This window comes from Nerophis ophidion, linkage group LG01 (genome assembly GCF_033978795.1).
Source record: "Nerophis ophidion isolate RoL-2023_Sa linkage group LG01, RoL_Noph_v1.0, whole genome shotgun sequence".
Classification (NCBI taxonomy): Eukaryota; Metazoa; Chordata; class Actinopteri; order Syngnathiformes; family Syngnathidae; genus Nerophis; species Nerophis ophidion.
In genome coordinates, this window is record NC_084611.1 from 13298102 (window position 1) to 13319307 (window position 21206).

A 21206-nucleotide genomic window follows, 5' to 3' on the forward strand; every position below is an offset into this window, starting at 1 on the left:
CCAAATAAAGATGCAAATAAAACATAATAATTATTTTGTGGGACGGTCAAAATAGTATTGAAAATAATAATAATAAAAACAATAATAGTAAATAATTTAAATTTAGAAATGATTTTTGGAGTGGTTTAAAATATTTTCGATTATGTTAATAAAATGGGGAAAAAAGCATAAAATAAAATAAACAAGTGGAATAGAATGGATGGATGGACAAACAAAAAAATAAATTAAAACAAGTAATAAGAAAAAAAAAGACATTATTTTTTGAGAGCTTCTAAATATTGTTGATAAAAAAGTAAAAGTAAAAATAACAATTAAAACAAAATAAAGATACAAATAAAACATAATCATTATTTTGTGAGTAGGGCAAAATAGTATTGACAATAATAATAATATAAACAATAATAGTAAATAATTTAAATTTAGAAATGATTTTTGGAGCGGTTTAAAATATTTTCGATTATGTTAATAAAATGGGAGAAAAAGCATAAAATAAAATAAACAAGTGGAATAAAATTGATTGATGGACAAACAAATAAATAAATTAAAACAATTAAGAGGAAAAAAAAGACATTATTTTATGAGAGCTTCTACATATTATTGATAAAAAAGTAAAAGTAAAAATAACAATTAAAACCAAATAAAGATGCAAATAAAACATAATAATTATTTTGTGGGACGGTCAAAATAGTATTGAAAATAATAATAATAAAAACAATAATAGTAAATAATTTAAATTTAGAAATGATTTTTGGAGTGGTTTAAAATATTTTCGATTATGTTAATAAAATGGGGAAAAAAGCATAAAATAAAATAAACAAGTGGAATAGAATGGATGGATGGACAAACAAAAAAATAAATTAAAACAAGTAATAAGAAAAAAAAAGACATTATTTTTTGAGAGCTTCTAAATATTGTTGATAAAAAAGTAAAAGTAAAAATAACAATTAAAACAAAATAAAGATACAAATAAAACATAATCATTATTTTGTGAGTAGGGCAAAATAGTATTGACAATAATAATAATATAAACAATAATAGTAAATAATTTAAATTTAGAAATGATTTTTGGAGCGGTTTAAAATATTTTCGATTATGTTAATAAAATGGGAGAAAAAGCATAAAATAAAATAAACAAGTGGAATAAAATTGATTGATGGACAAACAAATAAATAAATTAAAACAATTAAGAGGAAAAAAAAGACATTATTTTATGAGAGCTTTTACATATTATTGATAAAAAAAGTAAAAGTAAAAATAACAATTAAAACAAAATAAAGATGCAAATAAAATATAATAATTATTTTGTGGGACGGTCAAAATAGTATTGAAAATAATAATAATAAAAACAATAATAGTAAATAATTTAAATTTAGAAATGATTTTTGGAGTGGTTTAAAATATTTTCGATTATGTTAATAAAATGGGGAAAAAAGCATAAAATAAAATGAACAAGTGGAATAGAATGGATGGATGGACAAACAAAAAAATAAATTAAAACAAGTAATAAGAAAAAAAAAGACATTATTTTTTGAGAGCTTCTAAATATTGTTGATAAAAAAGTAAAAGTAAAAATAACAATTAAAACAAAATAAAGATACAAATAAAACATAAGCATTATTTTGTGAGTAGGGCAAAATAGTATTGACAATAATAATAATATAAACAATAATAGTAAATAATTTAAATTTAGAAATGATTTTTGGAGCGGTTTAAAATATTTTCGATTATGTTAATAAAATGGGAGAAAAAGCATAAAATAAAATAAACAAGTGGAATACAATGGATTGATGGACAAACAAATAAATAAATTAAAACAATTAAGAGGAAAAAAAAGACATTATTTTATGAGAGCTTCTACATATTATTGATAAAAAAAGTAAAAGTAAAAATAACAATTAAAACCAAATAAAGATGCAAATAAAACATAATAATTATTTTGTGGGACGGTCAAAATAGTATTGAAAATAATAATAATAAAAACAATAATAGTAAATAATTTAAATTTAGAAATGATTTTTGGAGCGGTTTAAAATATTTTCGATTATGTTAATAAAATGGGAGAAAAAGCATAAAATAAAATAAACAAGTGGAATAAAATTGATTGATGGACAAACAAATAAATAAATTAAAACAATTAAGAGGAAAATAAAGACATTATTTTATGAGAGCTTCTACATATTATTGATAAAAAAGTAAAAGTAAAAATAACAATTAAAACAAAATAAAGACGCAAATAAAACATAATCATTATTTTGTGAGTAGGGCAAAATAGTATTGAAAATAATAATAATAAAAACAATAATAGTAAATAATTTAAATTTAGAAATGATTTTTGGAGCGGTTTAAAATATTTTCGATTATGTTAATAAAATGGGAGAAAAAGCATAAAATAAAATAAACAAGTGGAATACAATGGATTGATGGACAAACAAATAAATAAATTAAAACAATTAAGAGGAAAAAAAAGACATTATTTTATGAGAGCTTCTACATATTATTGATAAAAAAAAGTAAAAGTAAAAATAACAATTAAAACCAAATAAAGATGCAAATAAAACATAATAATTATTTTGTGGGACGGTCAAAATAGTATTGAAAATAATAATAATAAAAACAATAATAGTAAATAATTTAAATTTAGAAATGATTTTTGGAGCGGTTTAAAATATTTTCGATTATGTTAATAAAATGGGAGAAAAAGCATAAAATAAAATAAACAAGTGGAATAAAATTGATTGATGGACAAACAAATAAATAAATTAAAACAATTAAGAGGAAAATAAAGACATTATTTTATGAGAGCTTCTACATATTATTGATAAAAAAGTAAAAGTAAAAATAACAATTAAAACAAAATAAAGACGCAAATAAAACATAATAATTATTTTGTGAGTAGGGCAAAATAGTATTGACAATAATAATAATAATAAAAACAATAATAGTAAATAATTTAAATTTAGAAATGATTTTTGGAGTGGTTTAAAATATTTTCGATTATGTTAATAAAATGGGGAAAAAAGCATAAAATAAAATAAACAAGTGGAATAAAATGGATGGATGGACAAACAAATAAATAAATTAAAACAATTAATAGGAAAAAAAAAGACATAATTTTATGAGAGCTTCTAAATATTGTTGATAAAAAAGTAAAAGTAAACATAACAATTAAAACAAAATAAAGATACAAATAAAACATAATTATTTTGTGAGTAGGGCAAAATAGTATTGACAATAATAATAATAAAAACAATAATAGTAAATAATTTGAATTTAGAAATGATTTTTGGAGCGGTTTAAAATATTTTCGATTATGTTAATAAAATGGGAGAAAAAGCATAAAATAAAATAAACAAGTGGAATAAAATGGATTGATGGACAAACAAATAAATAAATTAAAACAATTAAGAGGAAAAAAAAGACATTATTTTATGAGAGCTTCTACATATTATTGATAAAAAAAGTAAAAGTAAAAATAACAATTAAAACAAAATAAAGACGCAAATAAAACATAATAATTATTTTGCGAGTAGGGCAAAATAGTATTGACAATAATAATAATAAAAACAATAATAGTAAATAATTTAAATTTAGAAATGATTTTTGGAGTGGTTTAAAATATTTTCGATTATGTTAATAAAATGGGGAAAAAAGCATAAAATAAAATAAACAAGTGGAATAAAATGGATGGATGGACAAACAAATAAATAAATTAAAACAATTAATAGGAAGAAAAAGACATAATTTTATGAGAGCTTCTAAATATTGTTGATACAAAAGTAAAAGTAAACATAACAATTAAAACAAAATAAAGATACAAATAAAACATAATTATTTTGTGAGTAGGGCAAAATAGTATTGACAATAATAATAATAAAAACAATAATAGTAAATAATTTGAATTTAGAAATGATTTTTGGAGCGGTTTAAAATATTTTCGATTATGTTAATAAAATGGGAGAAAAAGCATAAAATAAAATAAACAAGTGGAATAAAATGGATTGATGGACAAACAAATAAATAAATTAAAACAATTAAGAGGAAAAAAAAGACATTATTTTATGAGAGCTTCTACATATTATTGATAAAAAAAGTAAAAGTAAAAATAACAATTAAAACAAAATAAAGATACAAATAAAACATAATCATTATTTTGTGAGTAGGGCAAAATAGTATTGACAATAATAATAATAAAAACAATAATAGTAAATAATTTAAATTTAGAAATGATTTTTGGAGTGGTTTAAAATATTCTCGATTATGATAATAAAATGTCGAAAAAGCATAAAATAAAATAAACAAGTGGAAAAAAATGGATGGATGGACAAACAAATAAATACATTAAAACAATTAAGAGGAAAAAAAAGACATTATTTTATGAGAGCTTCTACATATTATTGATAAAAAAGTAAAATTAAAAATAACAATTAAAACCAAATAAAGATGCAAATAAAACATAATCATTATTTTGTGAGTAGGGCAAAATAGTATTGACAATAATAATAATAAAAACAATAATAGTAAATAATTTAAATTTAGAAATGATTTTTGGAGCGGTTTAAAATATTTTCGATTATGTTAATAAAATGGGAGAAAAAGCATAAAATAAAATAAACAAGTGGAATAAAATGGATTGATGGACAAACAAATAAATAAATTAAAACAATTAAGAGGAAAAAAAAGACATTATTTTATGAGAGCTTCTACATATTATTGATAAAAAAATAAAAGTAAAAATAACAATTAAAACAAAATAAAGATACAAATAAAACATAATAATTATTTTGTGAGTAGGGCAAAATAGTATTGAAAATAATAATAATAAAAACAATAATAGTAAAAGCATTTAAGTAAACATTCAGTAGAAGCATTTAAGTCTCACCTTAAAACTCATTCGTATACTCTAGCCTTTAAATAGACTCCCTTTTTAGACCAGTTGATCTGCCGTTTCTTTTCTTTTTCTTCTATGTCCCACTCTCCCTTGTGGAGAGGGTCCGGTCCGATCCGGTGGCCATGTACTGCTTGCCTGTGTATCGGCTGGGGACATCTCTGCGCTGCTGATCCGCCTCCGCTTGGGATGGTTTCCTGCTGGCTCCGCTGTGAACGGGACTCTCGCTGCTGTGTTGGATCCGCTTTGGACTGGACTCTCGCGACTGTGTTGGATCCATTATGGATTGAACTTTCACAGTATCATGTTGGACCCGCTTGACATCCATTGCTTTCCTCCTCTCCAAGGTTCTCATAGTCATCATTGTCACCGACGTTGGGTGTGAGTTTTCCTTGCCCTTATGTGGGCCTACCGAGGATGTCGTAGTGGTTTGTGCAGCCCTTTGAGACACTAGTGATTTAGGGCTATATAAGTAAACATTGATTGATTGATTGATAAAAAATAAAAAACAAAAAATGATAATGATCATTATACCATGAAAGATTTCCAGGATAAAGAACAGAGTCTCGGGGGTTTTTTTTGTTAAGTTTTTATTGTCGACTCAGCAAACAGAGTTCACGGGCACGGCTCGGCGTTGGCGACGGGCTCACAGCGGTCCACCACGGCGCGCACCTCTCCGATCTGGACGCCGTCGTACGTTCCTGAGATGGACGTCCACTGGGTGTCTCCGTTGCGGTACGTGCGGCTGAGGCGCGCCGTGTACGGGATGTCGGCCTTGACCCTGCGGCCCTCCATCCGCACCCTGCAGGAGTGGTTGGGGGCCACCCGGAGCTCCACGGACACGGAGTGGCTGAGCGCCTCCACCGCCGTGGTCCCCCGCGAGAACTGCAGCGTCTTCTCGCCGCTCAGCTCCAAGCCGCCGGAGCCGATGAGCGGGATTTTGGCGGTGATGCTGCCGGCGACGCCCAGCATGGTGGCCCGGCCGATGCTCCAGGTGGTCTCCGTCTCCGTGGTCTTGGAGATGGTGACGGTCTTCTGCACCGCCTGGCACTCGTTGTTGGTGATCCCGGAGATGCGCATGGTCTCGGGGGGGTACTGGAAGATGGCCACCTGGTCCAGGTCGTAGTCCACGTCAGAGATGTGCTGCCGGTAGGCGTCCCGGTTGATGGTCAAGACCTGGTACTTCTTGTACCAGTACTCCTCGCCCTCCCACGGCAGGAAGAAGGCCTCGAACTGGGGGACCACCTTGCCCAGGCCGTACTTGTTCTTGCCCACGTAGATGCCAGCCCCCAGGCAGGTTCGGACCGAGTGTTGGGGAACGGACCCGTAGGAACCCTCTTTCCACTCCAAGAACTCAAAGTTGTCTTTGTTGGTCAGGATCTGGAACTCGGGGGCATAGTACTCGCGGTCTCCGTAGGGGTAGCGGCAGTAGGGTCCCAGGGCGGCGTTGTAGAAGCCGGACTCGCACTTGTACTGGCACACGTAGTCGGTGCGCCCGCTGTAGCCGTTGTAGATCGCCACGGCGCCGTTGGGCAGCGAGCCGTTCCACTGGCGCCACTCCAGGTTGACGTTGTCGCCGAAAATGAAGGAGGAAGGCAGGTCGTCCCGCTGCTCCAGGTCGGCCGGGGCGGCGGGACCCGAAGCGGCGGCGCCGGCGCTCTGGGCGGGCTCGCGACCCTCCAGCTCCGGGTTCAGGATGGAGACTGCGGTACAAGGATGGGTCAGACTTTTATTGTGAAAAGACTTCAAAGAAAGGGAGGACAATGCAGACCTTTCCGGCGCTCAGAACTTTTCTGGACGATGTCCTGCAGACCCGCCCAGGCCCCGCCCATCAGGAGGCAACACAACAAGAGAGACCACGCCTTCATCTGTCAATCAAACAGATATTGACGATCAACGATTGTTTTCCAGACTTGATTGACACGATGATTAACACGATAATAGACATGATCATTGACATGATAATTAACACCTTGATTGACATGATCATTAACACCTTGATTGACATGATCATTAACACCTTGATTGACATGATCATGAACACCTTGATTGACATGATCATTAACACCTTGATTGACATGATCATTAACACGATCACCAACATGATAATTAACACGATGATTGACATGTGATAATCAACATGATAAATCACATGTCAATGAACATATTTACCATGAAGATTGGAATTATGATTGGCATCATATAAAACACGATAATTAAGTGAATAATTAAGATGATGATTAAGACGCTAATTAGGATGATAACTGAGACGATAAAAAGCATGACAACTAAGGTGAAAATTAAGTTAATAATTAAGATGATAATTAGGACGATAACAGACAATAATTGAAACGATAATTTAGATGATAATTAGGACGATAACTAAGACAACAATTGACATAGTAATTAGGATGATACCTAGGATGATAACTGAGACGATAATTGACATGATAATTAGGGTGATATTTAGGATGATAATCAAGATGACAGTTAGGATGATAATTGAGACGATCCTTGGCATGATAATTAGGATGATAACTGAGACAATAATTGACATGATGATTAGGTTGATGATTAAGATGGTAATTAAAATGATAATTAGGATGATAACTGAGACGATAATTGAGATGATGATTAGGAATATAAATGAGAAGATAATTGATAACGACAATTAGGATGATAACTGAGATAAATGGCATGACTTTAATATGCTAATTAGGATGACAACTGAGACGATAATTGACACGATAATTAAGATGATAATTAGGATGACAATTAAGATGATAAATAGGATGATAACTGAGACGATAATAGAGATGATAATTAGCATGATAATTAAGATGATAATTAGGATGACAACTCAGGTGATAATTGACATAATTGACATGACAATTAGGATGATAATTAAGATGATATTTAGGATGATTACTGAGACGATAATTGACATGATAATTAGGATGATAACAGGAAGATAATTGACAAGATAATTAGAATGATGATTGGGATGATAATTAAGATGATAATTAAGATGATAATTAGGATGATAACTGACATGACAATTAAGATGATACTAAGGATGTTAACTGAGACAATAATTGCCATGATAATTAGTATGCTAATTAGGATGATAACTGAGATGATAAAAAGCACGATAACTAAGGTGAAAATTGAGTTTATAATTAAGATGATAATTAGGATGATAACAGACAATAATTGAAACGATAATTAAGATGATAATTACAATGATAATTAAGATGATAATTCGGACGATAACTAAGACAACAATTGACATAGTAATTAGGATGATACTTAGGATGATAACTGAGACGATAATCGACATGATAATTAGGGTGATATTTAGGATGATAATCAAGATGACAGTTAGGATGATAATTGAGACGATCATTGGCATGATAATTAGGATGATGATTAAGATGGTAATTAAAATGATAATTAGGATGATAACTGAGACGTTAATTGAGATGATAATTAGGAATATAAATGAGAAGATAATTGATAACGATAATTAGGATGATAAATGAGATAATTGACATGAATTTAATATGCTAATTAGGATGACAACTTAGACGATAATTGACACAATAATTAAGATGATGATTAGGATGCTAATTAAGATGATGATTAGGATGCTAATTAAGATGATAAATAGGATGATAACTAAGACGATAATAGAAATGATAATTTGGCTGATAACTGAGCCAATAATTGACATGACGATTAGGATGATGATTAAGATGATATTTAGGATGATTACTGAGACGAGAATTGACATGATAATTAGGATGATAACTGAGACGATAATTGACATGATAATTAGGATGATAATTAAGGTGATAACTAGGATGATAACTGACATGACAATTAAGATGATAATAAGGATGATAACTGCGACAATAATTGCCATGATAATTAGGATGCTGATTAGGATGATAACTGAGACGATAATTGACACGATAATTAAAATGATAATTAGGATGATAGTTAAGATGATAAATAGGATGATAACTGAGCCAATAATTGACATGATAATTAGGATGATAATTAAGATGATAATATAGGATGATAACTCAGGTGATAATTGACATTATCGACATGAAAATTAGGATGATGATTAAGATGATATTTAGGATGATTACTGAGACGATAATTGACATGATAATTAGGATGATAACTGGAAGATAATTGACAAGATAATTAGAAATGATAATTAGGATGATAATTAGGATGATAACTGACATGATAAAGAAGATGATAATAAGGACGATAACTTAGACAATAATTGCCATGATGATTAGGATGCTAATTAGGATGATAACTGAGATGATAATTGACACAATAATTGAGATGACAATTGGGATTATAATTAATATGATAAATAGGATGATAACTGACACAATAATTGAGATGATAATTAGAATGATAACTGAGATAATAATTCACATGATAATTAGGATGATAGTTAAGATGATAATTAGGATGATAACTCAGACGATATTTGACATAATTGACACGACAATTAGGATTATTAAGATGATAATTAGGATGATTACTGAGACGATAATTGACATGATAATTAGGATGATAACTGGAAGATAATTGACAAGATAATTAGAATGATAATTAGGATGATAATTAGGATGATATCTGACATGATAATTAAGATGATAATAAGGATGATGTACTGAGACAATAATTGCCATGATAATTAGGATGCTAATTAGGATGATAATTGACACAATAATTAAGATGACAATTAGGATGATAATTAATATGATAAATGGGTTGATAACTGAGACGATAATTGAGATGATAAGTACAATGATAACTGAGACAATAATTCACATGATAATTAGGATGATAATTAAGATGATAACTCAGACGATAATTGACATAATTGACACGACAATTAGGATGATGATTAAGATGATAATTAGGATGATTACTGAGACGATAATTGACATGATAATTAGAATGATAACTGGAAGATAATTGACAAGGTAATTAGAATGATAATTAGGATGATAACTGATATGATAATGAAGATGATAATAAGGATGATAACTGAGGCAATAATTGCCATGATGATTAGGATGCTAATTAGGATGATAATTGAGACGATAATTGACACGATAATTGAGATGACAATTGGGATGATAATTAATATGATAAATAGGATGATAAGCGACACGATAATTGAGATTATAATTAGAATGATAACTGAGACAATAATTCACATGATAATCAGGATGATAGTTAAGATGATAATTAGGATGATAACTCAGACGATATTTGACATAATTGACACGACAATTAGGATGAAGATTAAGATGATATTTAGGATGGTTACTGAGACGATAATTGACATGATAATCAGGATGATAACAGACGATAATTGACATGATAATTAGGATGATAATTAAGATGATAATTAGGATGATAACTCAGACGATAATTGACATAATTGACATGACAATTAGGATGATGATTAAGATGATAATTAGGATGATTACTGAGACGATAATTGACATGATAATCAGGATGATAACTGAGACGATAATTGACGTGATGATTAGAATGATGACTGAGACGATAATTGACATGATAATTAAGATGATAACTGGAAGATAATTGACATGATAGTTAGGATGATAACTGAGACAATAATTGACATGATAATTAGGATGTAATTGAGATGATAATTAGGATGATCTCTCAGGTGATTATTGACATAATTGACATGATAATTAGAATGATAAGTAGGATGATAACTGACATGATAATTAAGATGATAATAAGGATGATAACTGAGACAATCATTGCCACGATAATTAGGATGCTAATTAGGATGATAACTGAGACGATAATTGAGATGAAAATTAGGATGATAATTAATATGATAAATGGTATGATAAAGGAGACGATAATTAAGATGACAATTAGGATGATAACTCAGAAGATCATTGACATAATTGACATGACAATTAGGATGATGATTAAGATGATGATTAGGATGATTACTGAGACGATAATTGACATGATAATTAGGATGATAACTGAGACGATAATTGACATGATAATTAGGATGATAATTAAGATGATAATTAGGATGATAACTCAGACGATAATTGACATGACAATTAGGTTGATGATTAAGATGATAATTAGGATGATTACAGAGACGATAATTGACATGATAATCAGGATGATAACTGAGACGATAATTGACGTGATGATTAGAATGATGACTGAGACGATAATTGACATGATAATTAAGATGATAACTGGAAGATAATTGACATGATAGTTAGGATGATAACTGAGACAATAATTGAGATGATAATTAGGATGATAACTCAGGTGATTTTTGACATAATTGACATGATAATTAGAATGATAAGTAGGATGATAACTGACATGATAATTAAGATGATAATAAGGATGATAACTGAGACAATCATTGCCATGATAATTAGGATGCTAATTAGGATGATAACTGAGACGATAATTGAGATTAAAATTAGGATGATAATTAATATGATAAATGGTATGATAAAGGAGACGATAATTAAGATGACAATTAGGATGATAACTCAGACGATTATTGACATAATTGACATGACAATTAGGATGATGATTAAGATGATAATTGGGATGATAACTGAGACGATAATTGACATGATAATTAGGATGATAACTGGAAGATCATTGACATGATAATTAAGATGAAAATTAGGATGATAACTGAGACGATCATTGACATGATAATTAGGATGATAACTGAGACAATAATTGACATGGTAATTAGGATGTAATTAAGATGATAATTAGGATTATAACTCAGGTGATAAATGACATAATTGACTATTGGGATGACGATTAAGATGATATTTAGGATGATTACTGAGATGATAATTGACATGATAATTAGGATGATAACTGGAAGATAATTGACAGGATAATTAGAATGATAATTAGGATGATAACTGACATGATAATTAAGATGATAATAAGGATGATAACTGAGACAATCATTGCCATGATAATTAGGATGCTAATTAGGATGATAACTGAGACGATAATTGAGATGACATTTAGGATGATAATTAATATGATAAATGGGATGATAAAGGTGACGATAATTAAGATGATAATTAGGATGATAACTCAGACGATTATTGACATAATTGACATGACAATTAGGATGATGATTAAGATTACTGAGACGATAATTGACATGATAATTAGGATGATAACTGAGACGATAATTGACATGATAATTAGGATGATAACTGGAAGGTAGTTGATATGATAATTAAGATGAAAATTAGGACGATAACTGAGGCAATAATTGACATGATAATTAGGATTTAATTAAGATGATAATTAGGATGATAACTCAGACGATAACTGACATGATACTTAGGATCAAAATAAAGATGATCGTTAGGATGATAACTTCAGACGAAAATTGACACGATAATTAAGATGATAACCGAGACATTAATGGACATGGTAATTAGGACGATAATTGTTGCGTGGAACTCACCTTGCTGCTGGTCCACTGAGTGCCGCTGCACCCGTCCTGCTTTTATACGCGCTCGTTTACTACCCAGCCATAAAGTCACATCAGCACAACGCAACCCAATCACAAGCTACTTTTTTTTCCCCTTACATTTTGCTGCACAATCTAAAACATTTCATTACATTTTAGCAACACAATCCAAAACGTATTCTTAAATTTAGCTACACGACCCAGTTAGATGGCTCAAAAGGTAACAATGCACACGGGGGTTTACGCAAGAGGGTTACCGAGTGAAGTGTGTTACATCCTCAGAACATTTGGAGGCGGCCATGTTCGCTAATCTTTTTTTTTATTACACAAACAATCCAGGATAAGATTGAGGATGATTAACGTGACAAGACAAAGTGCACGGGATATTGCGTAACATCAGATCGGCATCGGGTCATGCGGCGACGTACGAGATACTGAGGATCCGACAGAGACGAGGGGAAGGGAAAGTCTCTAAGACCATTCGAAACACTGACGGGATGAGGGCCCAGCTACCTGTCTCCAAGAAAGTCCACGGACTCAGGAAACCACCACACCCCAAAATGACCATATTGGTTCCCAAAAACACCCCACAAAAGAACTTACCCAGTTTCTCCAGGAGATCAGGAATGATGTACCCAAAGAGTTTGGTTGTGTGGCCAAGGAATCATTCTGAAATGAGCACACCAATAATCATAGGGGCTACTTAAAGGCCTACTGAAGTCCACTACTACCGACCACACAGTCTGACAGTTTATAAATCAATGATGAAATATTAGCATCGCAACACATGCCGATACGGCCTTTTTAGTTTACTAAATTGCAATTTTAAATTTCCCGCGAAGTGTCCTGTTGAAAACGTCGCGGAATGCTGACGTGTACGCGTGACGTCACGGACTGTTAGGGAACTCTACATGCCCCTAAAGCTGACCAACACACCGGATTGTAATCAGCTGGAGGCGTGTCTTAATGAAATTAAACAATGGATGTCCGCTAACTTTTTGCAACTCAACGCCAAAAAAATGGAAATGCTGATTATCGGTCCTGCTAGACACCGAACTCTATTTAATAATACAACTCTAACATTTGACAACCAAACAATTAAACAAGGCGACACGGTAAAGAATCTGGGTATTATCTTCGACCCAACTCTCTCCTTTGAGGCACACATTAAAAGCGTTACTAAAACGGCCTTCTTTCATCTCCGTAACATCGCTAAAATTCGCTCCATTCTGTCCACTAAAGACGCTGAGATCATTATCCATGCGTTTGTTACGTCTCGCCTCGACTACTGTAACGTATTATTTTCGGGTCTCCCCATGTCTAGCATTAAAAGATTACAGTTGGTACAAAATGCGGCTGCTAGACTTTTGACAAGAAAAAGAAAGTTTGATCACATTACGCCTGTACTGGCTCACCTGCACTGGCTTCCTGTGCACTTAAGATGTGACTTTAAGGTTTTACTACTTACGTATAAAATACTACACGGTCTAGCTCCATCTTATCTTGCCGATTGTATTGTACCATATGTCCCGACAAGAAATCTGCGTTCAAAGGACTCCGGCTTATTAGTGATTCCCAAAGCCCAAAAAAAGTCTGCGGGCTATAGAGCATTTTCCGTTCGGGCTCCAGTACTCTGGAATACCCTCCCGGTAACAGTTTGCGATGCCGCCTCAGTAGAAGCATTTAAGTCTCACCTTAAAACTCATTTGTATACTCTAGCCTTTAAATAGACCTCCTTTTTAGACCAGTTGATCTGCCGTTTCTTTTCTTTTTCTTCTATGTTCCACTCTCCCGTGTGGAGGGGGTCCGGTCCGATCCGGTGGCCATGTACTGCTCGCCTGTGTATCGGCTGGGGACATCTCTGCGCTGCTGGTCCGCCTACGCTTGGGATGGTTTCCTGCTGGCTCCGCTGTGAACGGGACTCTCGCTGCTGTGTTGGATCCGCTTTGGACTGAACTCTCGCGACTGTGTTGTATCCATTGTGGATTGAACTTTCACAGTATCCTGTTAGATCCGCTCGACATCCATTGCTTTCCTCCTCTCTAAGGTTCTCATAGTCATCATTGTCACCGACGTCCCACTGGGTCATAATTGTCACCAATGTCCCACTGGGTGTGAGTTTTCCTTGCCCTTATATGGGCCTACCGAGGATGTCGTGGTGGTTTGTGCAGCCCTTTGAGACACTAGTGATTTAGGGCTATATAAGTAAACATTGATTGATTGATATTAGCGCTGCACACACACACAGCTAAAAGTCGTCTGCTTTAACCGCGTACTTCCACACTATTTTGGACATCTGTGTGGCTGAATCTTTTGCAATTTGTTCAATTAGGAGTTCAAGTACCTAGGAGTCTTGTTCACGAGTGAGGGAAGAGTGGATCGTGAGATCGACAGGCGGATCGGTGCGGCGTCTTCAGTAATGCGGACGTTGTACCGATCCGTTGTGGTGAAGAAGGAGCTGAGCCGGAAGGCAAAGCTCTCAATTTACCGGTCGATCTACGTTCCCATCCTCACCTATGGTCATGAGCTTTGGGTCATGACCGAAAGGATAAGATCACGGGTACAAGCGGCCGAAATGAGTTTCCTCCGCCGTGTGGCGGGGCTCTCCCTTAGAGATAGGGTGAGAAGCTCTGCCATCCGGGAGGAAGTCAAAGTAAAGCCGCTGCTCTTTCACATCGAGAGGAGCCAGATGAGGTGGTTCGGGCATCTGGTCAGGATGCCACCCGAACGCCTCCCTAGGGAGCACGTCCAACCGGTAGGAGGCCACGGGGAAGACCCAGGACACGTTGGGAAGACTATGTCTCCCGGCTGGCCTGGGAACGCCTCGGGATCCCCCGGGAAGAGCTGGACGAAGTGGCTGGGGAGAGGGAAGTCTGGGTTTCCCTGCTCAGGCTGTTGCCCCCGCGACCCGACCTCGGATAAGCGGAAGATGATGGATGGATGGATGGATGGATGGATATATTAATAATGGAGGAGTCAAAGTAGAAAGATGGAGTTTGGGAAGCTTTAGCCTTTAGCCACACAAACACACGGTGATTCCTTGTTTAAAATTCCCGGAGGTGAAACTTTACTGTGGATCAGAGCGATCAAGCGAACATGGTTCCCGACCAAATGTCAACCAGCAGTTTTCGGTGAGAAAATTGTGGTAAAAAGTCGGCCTTTTACCGGAGATCAGCAGAGCTAGCGCCGTCCATGCAGCTGCCGTCGACTTCCATCAGACACTGGCGTCAACACACCCCGCGGATACACCCTTCCGACTATCAGGTACTGTTAAACTCACTAAAACACTAGCAAAACAATAGAAAGATAAGGGATTTCCCAGAATTATCCTAGTAAATGTGTCTAAAAACATCTGAATCCGTCCCAATGCAATTGTGTTTTGTATTTTTTTAACTTCAATCAATCAATCAATGTTTATTTATGTAGCCCCAAATCACAAATGTCTCAAAGGACTGCACAAATCATTACGACCACGACATCCTCGGAAGAACCCACAAAAGGGCAAGGAAAACTCACACCCAGTGGGCAGGGAGAATTCACATCCAGTGGGACGCCAGTGACTATGCTGACTATGAGAAACCTTGGAGAGGACCTCAGATGTGGGAACCCCCCCCCTCTAGGGGACCGAAAGCAATGGATGTCGAGCGGGTCTAACATGATACTGTGAAAGTTCAATCCATAGTGGCTCCAACACAGCCGCGAGAGTTCAGTTCAAGCGGATCCAAGACAGCAGCGAGAGTCCCGTCCACAGGAAACCATCCCAAGCGGAGGCGGATCAGCAGCGTAGAGATGTCCCCTATCGATACAGGCGAGCGGTCCATCCTGGGTCCCGACGAGCGATCCATCCTGGGTCTCGACTCTGGACAGCCAGTACTTCATCCATGGTCATCGGACCGGACCCCCTCCACAAGGGAGGAGGGGACATAGTAGAAAGAAAAGAAGCGGCAGATCAACTGGTCTAAAAAGGAGGTCTATTTAAAGGCTAGAGTATACAGATGAGTTTTAAGGTGAGACTTAAACTTAAAAAACTTGATTTTTTAACTTGATAGTCCGCCGCTATCAATATCCTCAAACATTAATATTTCGTCCTCGCTCAAATTCATGGGGAAATTGTCGTTTTCTCGGTCCGAATAGCTCTTTTTGTTGGAGGCTCCCATTAAAAAACAATGTGAGGATGTGAGGAGCCATCAACGGGTGGCGTCATCGTCTGCGACTTCCGGTACAGGCAAGGCTTTTTTATTTGCGACCAAAAGTTGCGAACTTTATCGTCGATGTTCTCTACTTAATCCTTTCAGCAAAAATATGGCAATATCGTGAAATGATCAAGTATGACACATAGAATGGACCTGCTATCCCCGTTTAAATAAGAACATCTCATTTCAGTCGGCCTTTAATTTCTTTTGAGACCTTCCCGACCCCATCCAGGGGCTGAATGGGCGAAATCGGACCTCAGGCAAGGGTTGGGTAAAGGAAAATTGAGTTTTTCCAGGTGAGTCACTTATAAGAGGACACTGGGACTTCTATGGGCTTCACGGTGGAAGAGGGGTTAGTGCGTCTGCCTCCCAATATGAAGGTCGTGAGTAGTCAGGGTTCAATCCCGGGCTCGGGATCTTCCTTTGTGGAGTTTGCATGTCCTCCCCGTGAATGCGTGGGTTCCCTCCGGGTACTCCGGTTTCCTCCCACTTCCAAAGACATGCAGTATAGCGGTATAGCTCGGTTGGTAGAGTGGCCGTGCCAGCAACTTGAGGGTTGCAGGTTCAATCCCCGCTTCCGCCATCCTAGTTACTGCCGTTGTGTCCTTGGGCAAGACACTTTACCCACCTGCTCCCAGTGCCACCCACACTGGTTTAAATGTAACTTAGATATTGGGTTTCACTATGTAAAGCGCTTTGAGTCACTAGAGAAAAGCGCTATATAAATATCATTCACTTCACTTCACTTCACCTGGGGATAAGTTGATTGGGAACACTAAATTGGCCCTAGTGTGTGAATGTGAGTGTCAATGTTGTCTGTCTATTTGTGTTTGCCCTGCGATGAGGTGGCGACTTGTCCAGGGTGTACGCCGCCTTCCGCCCGATTGTAGCTGAGATAGACACCAGCGCCCCCACCACCCCAAAGGGAATAAGCGGTAGAAAATGGATGGATGGATGGATGGGACTTTTATGAACACTTTTTCACCCGAAAAGGATTAATTTGTATTCAGGAAAATCCATTGACTAAGGAAATGACTTACAGACCTGAAGGTCACAAATAACCCCCCAAAAGGCCCATAGTGCCCAATAAGGCCCGGTTACTCCAAAAGTTCAGAGATGTACTCAAAGAGTTTGGGGGTGTTGCCAAGGCATCAGCCTTTTTGGATGCATTCTGAATTGACCACAGGGGACTTTTATCGTAGGGGTCACTTAAGTTCTTTTGAGACCTTCCCATTATCCCCCAAAAGGACCGTATTCCTCTAGAAGTGCCCAAAAACTCAAAAAATGTCCAGTTACTCCCAAAAGTCAGCGACGTACCCAAAGAGTTTGGGGGTGTGACTGTATTCATCCTGAAATAAGCACACCATTGATCATGGCCAGGCTTGGTCAAAAATAGGACTCAGATGCAAGAGTAGGGGACACTCCGGCAGGCTCTTATTTTGAGAGCTACTTTTCACCTGCTTAGTCAGGGCAACACAACAAAGGCTTTAATCTGCCATCTCGGCGAAAAAGGTTCCACAAAAAAGGAACAACCGAAAATCACTCCGAAAGGAGGAAACAGAAAATATCAATAGAGAACTATACTTACCACAGTGTATAATCTATGAATTTATCAATGACAAAAGACACTCCAAAAGGAGGGAAAAACAATGGCTATAAAAACGTCTTCACTGTTTCATATCTAGAAAAATACTTAACAAAAAATGTCACTCAAAAAATTGAGGAAAAAGAAGAACTGTAAGAAAAAAATGAAACTCCCCACTTCGACTGCAAAACTAAATAACCAAACATCACTCTGCTGAGGAGGAGAAAAGCAAAACTCAAAATACCAACAAGGGAATTCAGGATCAGGATACTCGAGACAAGGCTTGAGCATGAAGCTAGAGAGACACAGAATAACGAGACATTCTGGCCCAGAACAAAGAGAGGCGTGGGCTTATAAGACACGTGGTGGTAAAGGGGAACAGGTGGAAACAATCAGAGATCAGGGATGAAGTCAGACTAATGGCACAAAAGGAAGGGCAAGTGACCTGAAACGAGAGGAGAGTTACTTTTTAAACTAAAACATGGAATTCAGAAGACAGAAAAAACCAAGACATCCCTCACCGCGGTGTGACAGTCATGGGCCCCGAAGGTTCTTTTGAGACCTTCTCAGTCCCACTCAGGGCTTCATTAGGTTAAATTGGACTTCCGTTTTGGCATAGGTTAAGGGAAAGTGGAGTTTCTCAGAATGTTTGAGTCACTTGTAAAATGGGGTTTGGACTTACTTTTTCAAGCGGCAAAAAAAGGATTGGGGTCTATATACTTGTATCCAAGATAGTCTATGGACTCAGAAAATGCCTAACATACCCAAAGGTCCCAAAGTATCCAAAAAACATTATCTTCCCCCAAAAAGTCCCAAAGGGCCCCAATGCAGACTTAGCCCTCAAAGCCCTAGGGCTCCAACAGGTCTGAGACGTACCTATGGGGGCAGGCACCCAAGTTATCATTGGGAATTTGGGTTCTTCCGACACCTTCCCAGACCCTAAATGGGTACAATTGAGACCTTGTAGATAGTTTGTAAAAATAAAAAACTCTGGCTTGTCACGTTCGGGTCGCATTGTGATGCGTAGGGATGCCAACTCAAGATGCACGGGACCAGACAAGCAAGTTAGCAGGTAGGAGCTGGATTTAATATATAAAATGACGACGAGGAGGACGCCCCGGGTACGGCCACACCCGTGGCCGACGTGGAGGAGGACGCCCCGGGTACGGCCACACCCGTGGCCGACGTGGAGGAGGATGCGCCCGACGAGGAGGACGCTTCTGGCACGGCCACACCCGTGACCGACGTGGAGGAGCATGAGCTGGAGCAGGCTCGGCAGCAACAGACGAAGGTGTGGGGGCCGCAGCCGAAGCAGTCACTGATGCAGGTGTGGATGCCAGCAGAGGAGCAGACGCTGGTATCAGCCGCGGAGCAGGAGCTGGTATCAGCCGCAGAGCAGGAACTGGTACCAGTCGAGGAGCAGATGCCGATGCCGGCGTGGGCTCCGGCCTGTGGAACTCCGGATGTTACCGTAACATACTCCGAGGTCACATTGTTATGGGAGACGCCCTGCATTCTGTCAGTAAGATAGGAGTTAAACCAAGAAAAGTCAGACATACCAATGCGTGTTTTCAAGTGTTTCAATAAGACATTACGATCGACGGTATCGAAAGCAGCGCTAAGATCAAGAAGCAGCAACATGGATGAAGCATCAGCATCCATAGTTAGCAATAGATCATTAGTCATTTTTGCGAGGGCTGCCCTGAAATCGGACTGAAAGGGTGCACAGACATTGTTAGATGCTAAGTGTTCATTTAACTGCAGTGCAACAATTTTTTCGAGGATTTTTGAGATAAAAGGAAGCTGGGACACCTGCCGGTAGTTTACCATGAGCTCAGGATCGAGGTAGGGCTTTTGAGTATTGGTTATTAATAGCTTGTTGACAATGAGTCAGATTTTCAAATTTTATAAGGTAATGATGGGACATTGCCTTACTGTACTGGAGTACCATGACTTTGGAGGGGGTGACACTCCGGACAAGGACTAGGTCTATCATATTAACGTTGCGCTCCATGGGTTCATTTATTATTTGTGTAAGACTACTGCTACCATAATTTCCCACCTCAGTAGAATGCATATTCCCCTGTGGCACAGTCACTACAAAAAAAAACATTATGTGCGTTACGTATTATTCTACGAGAAATGCCATGTGTGCAGGAATTTAGCTTAACTGACTCCTCACCCGGACTAACAGACACTGTAACTGCCTGTATCTGAGCTTGCTCTAGTGTAGTTAAGTCAAGCTTGACTCAAATATTAGTCTATATATTTTTTTTTTTTCCAAGATGGCGCTGCTGTAGTGGCTGCTGTAGGCGGGAGCTCTGTGCTCTTGTGTCATCCTTTTGTGTTTCCCTCTTGTTTTCATGTGTAATTATGTTTTTTTGCCTTTTGGTCCGGGACCCTTTGGGACTGTGTGACAAGGGGTGGCACTTTCGTGACCTCTGTGGTGCTTTTTTTGTGGACTTCTGGATCTGCCTCCCGGGAGCCTTTTGGCCATGGAGACCAGCTGCTGGGTGTCTGCCACATCAGAGTCTGTTTGGAGGGACTGGAGGAGATGCCGATGAGGGGGACAGAGCTGCGGAGCTAGCACTGAGCGCCGGGACGGAGAGGCTTCGCGGTGTCTTGGCTGGTTGAGCAGGTGTCGGACACCTCAGTCACCTTGGACGTATCCTCGCTCATCCATGCGGACTGGACACTGGCCGAGAGTGGAGTCGGCTGTCTTGGTTGCTTTGTTGGGTCTGCTCCTGTCTCTGGCCATGCTCCCTCCACCCCAGCGGACGATGGCGTGGAACACCGCAGAGGCCACCACAGTGGATATGTTTCTTTTACTTTTTATTCATAGCTGTATGTAGAAGTGTCTGGTTGTATCTGCTGCTTTAATGTCTTTAATGTCCTCTGTGTTCTTTGATGTTTGATGTTTCCCTCTTACACACATGGAAGAGGGATGTGTACTATGGCTATGAGTTGTTC

At 37.0% G+C, this 21206-nt stretch overlaps 1 protein-coding gene across 1 annotated transcript; it reads right to left on the bottom strand.

Moving 5' to 3' along the window:
* Window positions 1-5472: 5472 nt before the first annotated feature.
* LOC133564388 (natterin-3-like) lies at window positions 5473-6753 on the bottom strand. The gene is made up of 2 exons (XM_061918692.1): window positions 6657-6753; window positions 5473-6588 (listed from the first exon to the last, which is right to left on the bottom strand). Exons 1-2 carry the CDS (start codon window positions 6751-6753, stop codon window positions 5501-5503), a joined length of 1185 nt encoding a protein of 394 aa, XP_061774676.1. The 3' UTR covers window positions 5473-5500.
* Between the last annotated feature and the right edge of the window lie 14453 nt (window positions 6754-21206).

Coding starts and splice junctions, on each gene's coding strand:
- LOC133564388 (XM_061918692.1), bottom strand. CDS start 6,753: ATGAAGGCGTGGTCTCTCTTGTTGTGTTGCCTCCTGATGGGCGGGGCC. Junction 6,589..6,656: donor AAGTTCTGAGCGCCGGAAAG/GTCTGCATTGTC, acceptor CTTGTACCGCAG/TCTCCATCCTGAACCCGGAG.